The 5,313-nt window shown below is 42.7% G+C and overlaps 1 protein-coding gene across 1 annotated transcript; it reads left to right on the top strand.

Annotated features, from left to right (window-relative positions):
- The first annotated feature begins 235 nt into the window (after positions 1-235).
- On the top strand, positions 236-1,219 carry LOC118581296 (olfactory receptor 5C1). Its single transcript, XM_036183319.1, has one exon. It carries the CDS (start codon positions 236-238, stop codon positions 1,217-1,219), a length of 984 nt encoding a protein of 327 aa, XP_036039212.1.
- The last annotated feature ends 4,094 nt before the right edge of the window (positions 1,220-5,313 follow it).

Raw genomic sequence — 5,313 nt, 5'->3', positions numbered from 1 at the left:
TCTCAGTGCTGAGGACAGAGAAGTCAGAAGGACTTCTGCCTTCATGGAGATGGAGCTGCAGTGATTTCTCAGAGTTTGGAATGGGGTATGATAGTTATGCAGCTTGTCAAAGGCTACATGAGCAATTTTGTCCAGGAAGACTAGAAGCTGGATACAATTCTTCCTCCTCCATGATAGACAGAGCCTTTCTCTCATCCCCTCTTGCTTTCTCTCCTCTCAGTCTCTACCCAACAGGATGAGCTCAGAGAATTTCACATGGTCCAGAGTTACACCAGATGAATTCATCCTCTTGGGGATCACAAATCATTGGGACCTGCGCGTGACCCTCTTCCTGATATTTCTACCCATCTACTTCGTCAGCCTGCTGGGAAATGTGGGCATGGTGCTACTCATTCGTGTGGATGCCAGGCTCCACACACCCATGTACTTCTTCCTGGCCAACCTCTCCCTGCTAGATGCTTTCTATTCCTCTGCCATTGGCCCCAAGATGCTAGTTGACCTCCTAGTGTCCCATGCTACCATCCCTTATGTAGCCTGTGCCCTCCAGATGTTTGTCTTTGCAGGGCTGGCTGATGCTGAGTGCTGCCTGTTAGCAGTCATGGCCTATGATCGCTATGTAGCCATTGGGAACCCTCTTCTCTATACCACAGTTATGTCACCCCGTCTATGTCTGGCCTTACTAGGGGCATCAGGCCTGGGTGGAGCTGTAAGTGCCTTTGTACATACAACCTTCACCTTCCGTCTGAGCTTCTGCGGCTCACTGGAAGTCAACAGCTTCTTCTGTGATATTCCTCCACTGCTGGCCATCTCTTGCAATGACACCAGTCTGAACGAACTCCTCCTTTTTGCTATCTGTGGCTTTATCCAGACAGCCACGATATTGGCTATTGCTGTGTCTTATGGATTCATCGCTGGAGCTGTGATCCGCATGCAGTCAGCTGAGGGCCGTTGGCGGGCAGCTTCCACATGTGGCTCTCACCTCACAGCTGTGGCCATACTGTATGGGACCCTTATTTTCATGTACCTGCGTCCCAGCTCCAGCTATGCCCTGGACACTGACAAAATGGCATCTGTGTTCTATACTCTTGTCATTCCAGCTCTCAACCCACTCATCTACAGCCTTAGAAACAAGGAGGTCAAGGAAGCCCTTCGGCGTAGCTGGAATCGGTTCTGCAGTCCAGGACGGAGCACCAGTGATTGGTCACAAGAAGTGGGTTAGAAATGAAGACACTCTTTTTGTCGCTGTGTGTAAAGATAGGTGTTCCTCAGACTTGGATGTCTCCTGTCATTATTGAAGAGGCTATCAAAGGGGAGGGGAATGAAAACATACAAAAGGGAGGCAGAAACCTAGATATTCTAGAGCAAGACCTAAGAAAGCACCAAGCTGAGCTAATGTTGCTGTGGATGTTCCTTGGTGTTCAAAACACTTAAGTTCCTAGATATGACCGGGTGAAATATCAGAGATTTGTTTCCACCTGTGCATGTAAGATGCTGATTCCTAGAGACTCCAAATGAGATCCACATTAGTTCCAACTATCCCTAGATTCCTACCCTGGTAGATTCCTTCACTGCTGGTGGCCATGATCTTTGCTCCTCAGAACTTCAGGAAATTATCTTTGGAAACTATCACACCACAGTGAGAATGAATATGATGGAACAGGTGCCCAGCCTTGCAGCCTGTATGCTCTGTGTCCTGCAAGTGGATGAGCAAGTGCCATTCTGGGAGGTTGAAGAGGTCATAAGGGGCCATAGGCAGGTGAGAGAGACTTTTTCACCAGCACACAGGCCACTATGCAGACAGCCACCAGCAGACACACACTGACACACAGGCCAGCATATGGGTGGGCACAGATACACACACAGGCTACATGGAGATAGGCACATGTGCCTACAGAGAGACATACATGAAGACTGGTGAAGTCTAAAGTAAGACAAAGAACTCAGCCCCTGATCTCAAGGTCACATTTATACAGAATTCCACAATAGTGACATTCTGCCAGGAATAGTTATATAACAGGTTGTATCACTGCTTACTTTGGGGGTGGTTCCTGAACATTCAGTGTCAAGCATTTTGTGCCCCCTGACTGTCCGGTGTCAGTCATGTTTTAGCTGACTCATACCAAATATCCACATTAGCAGCATATTGTCTGAATATAAGTTTTTCCTATGGCCTTCTGTTTCCACCATTGAGTTATGGCCAAAAAAAAAAAAAAAATAGGTGTCTGATTGACATACTTTAAGTTACTTTAAACTTTTGGATAATTAATAGTGGTTAACTTTTCTTTAAGCTTAATAGTAGGGCTTAGTTTGTTGATAAATTTATCTAAATTTCATCAGGGATTACAAGTACTCTCAGATTAACATATAGATGGGCAGGGTTAACATCAGGGTTGGGTGTTTTGTGTTATGATATGCTATACAAAAATAAGATTGGGGTTAGGAAAAGAAATATCATAACTCTGACCTTTTGGGCAATGGTTACTATATTAGTTCTATCCTTCTTTTATTATTTTAGACAAAAAAGGGGAAATGTGGTGATATATTGTTTCTCAAATAAATTTGTCTGAAGATCAGAGGACAGAGCCAGCCACTAGATTAGAGGCCAGGCAGTGGTGGCACACACCTTTAACTCTAGCATTCTGGAGGTAGAGATTCATCTGGATCTCTGTGAATTCAAAGCCACCCTGGGCTACGTGAGATTGATCCATTCTAGGAAAGAAACAGAACCAGACAGTGGTGGCACCCACTTTAATCCCAGTACTTGGGAATCACATCCATTTAACGGCTGGGTGGAGAAAGGTATATAAGCCACCGAGTGTCCTTCCCACTCCCAGATCATTAATCTTCAAACTTTTCTTACCTGCTTTGACAAGAAGACAGTTGAACTGAACTTAGAGTCACCTGCTTACTAAGCTGATGTCACTTCCAAGCCTCCACACACACTTGCTCCCACTCCCCACACACTTGCTGCTTCTCAGTTCTCACCGTGTTATGAAGACCCACTGTATGCCATGAGTGCTCCTAGCAACCCCCTCCTCACTCCTATTCCAAAGTGCGGCTGTCCTCACAGTCTTCCTAAATGATGCACAAAGGAGTTTAAGAGGGAAATGCCTCATCTAAATTAGATGAGCCATACTAAGATAGGGAGAATTCTAGGGTAGGAACACATCTTTTTCTTCTTTAGTCTCCAGGTTCAGCTCTGTTACTGTCTCCCTGTCCCTTCCTCTTCTCATTAATTTATTTTCTTATCCATAAAATAGGCTCAACATAAGATGGCTTCATGTTTCTTTCAGTTGATTTTTAGACTTATAAAATTATGTATCTGACTTCTCCACTGATGTTAATTGTGTGGAAAGACCCAGGTACATCCTTCAGTACTAAGATGATGGGCAGTATTATGTATCTCTGGAAAAATTTTCCTCATCAAGGTGAGTCTTCATAGGGGATCTGAGCAGTACCAGGGTGTTAGGAGGACTTACCCTGTCCTCCTCTGGTCACACTCTCTTGGGATATTGTGTAGATGTTCTCATCATGTCAATTTAGATAGGTCTAGTAGTACACACCTGTAATCTCAGCTATTTGACAGGTGGAGGCAAGAGGATCACAAAATTTTGGCCTGCTTGGCTATAGAACAAGTTCAAAGCCAGCCTGGGTAACTTAGCCAGACCAAACATTTAAATAAAAAAGAGGTCTGAGAATCTAGTGCAGTGGAAGAAAGCTTGCTTAACATGTATGAGGCCCTGGGTTCAATCCCCACTACCACCTCCACCCAAACAAAAGGTTCTAATTCATGAGGAAATATTGCAATTAACCATCTTGCCCAGGACTAAGTATGACCTTAGGATATGGGACTTAAAGTTTAAGGCTGAACTAATTCTGAGCAAATAGGAATGAGGTGTTGGGATACCCATGATGTTCTTTAAAATGTAAGTAACTGTCTTAGCCATATCCTTTTCTTCATTAGCTAGTAACAGCTAAGAATACCATAGCTATACATAGTTGTACATATAAAGAAAAGATAGACTGAGAGAGGGAGAGAGAGAATCTTGTGACTGAAGTATTTATTATTTCTTCAATCTAAGTGCTAGATGACTGATTTCTTCTTGAAGTGGAGTATGCAAGGCAAACCCAGCTGTTGCATGAATCCTAAATGATCTTATAATAAAAACCTGGAATCATATATTAGAGTAAATGCTGAAAGATCAGAGAGACAAAGGAACAAGCCACTAGAGAAACTTCACACCACTACCAAATTCTCAGGCCAAATGGAAGGCAAGATCCTATCACCACAAATCCTCTAACTGAAAGCCTCTGAGGCCTCAGCTGAAAAGCCTCTAGTTCCTATCTCCTCTCACCCTATATGCCTTTCTTCCCCCAGCCATATCACTCCCTTCCTAGTGCTGGGATTAATGGTGTGTGTGCTTCCCAAATACTGGTAGCAAAGGCTTAAGATCTCAAGTGCTGGGATTAAAGGCATGTGACTCTCAAATACTGGGATTAAAGGTGCCACTGCCTGGCTCTGTTTCTCTCCTAGACTGGATCAATCTCATATAGCCCAGGGTGGCTTTGAATTCACAGAGATCCAGATGGATCTCTGCCTCTCGAGTGCTAGGATTAAAGGTATGTGCCACCACTGCTAGCCTCTATGTTTAATCTAGTGGCTGGCTCTGTCCTCTGATCCTCAGACAAGCTTTATTTGAGAAACAATATATCACCTCATTTCCCCCTTTTTGTCTAAAATAATAAAAGGTTATAACTAATAAAAGAAAAACTATATGCAGTATGTACAATAATAATATACAATATATATAGTCAAGAATTACATTAACAATGTCCAGTTCATTAACATTTGACAGATTCAGAGAAAATACTCCATTATTTGTCCTATTTTGGTGAGTCCAAAATGTTGTACCTAATTCATTTTCTATCCTAACTTGTATTACCAACCCAAAACTATCTTTTGATGATTTTTGAACTTGTATACTTTATATCTCTTTAGTGAGTTTCTTTTCAGAATTTGTTAATGAAGAAAACTATAAATATAACTATCTAGTCTTCAACTCCTTCAGAGACCCAAGAAGGAAATAATATTAACTGAGTAAGCAGGAAGTGCAAACAAATGACTTCAAAAAATATGAGAAATAACAGAAACAGCTGACTGCCTGGACAGTCACCCAAGTTTCCTCTGCAACATTGGGGCATCCATCTTTGGCCTACAGACCTAGCATATCTTATAGACTTTTCTGTGAAGAAGGATTTTCTGAAGGGCTTTCCTACATTGTCTTGGCAAAGTTTGGCTGTCACATTCTTTAG

This window comes from Onychomys torridus, chromosome 4, assembly GCF_903995425.1.
Source record: "Onychomys torridus chromosome 4, mOncTor1.1, whole genome shotgun sequence".
NCBI classification, from domain to species: domain Eukaryota; kingdom Metazoa; phylum Chordata; class Mammalia; order Rodentia; family Cricetidae; genus Onychomys; species Onychomys torridus.
This window is presented reverse-complemented; position numbering and strand designations above follow the sequence as displayed.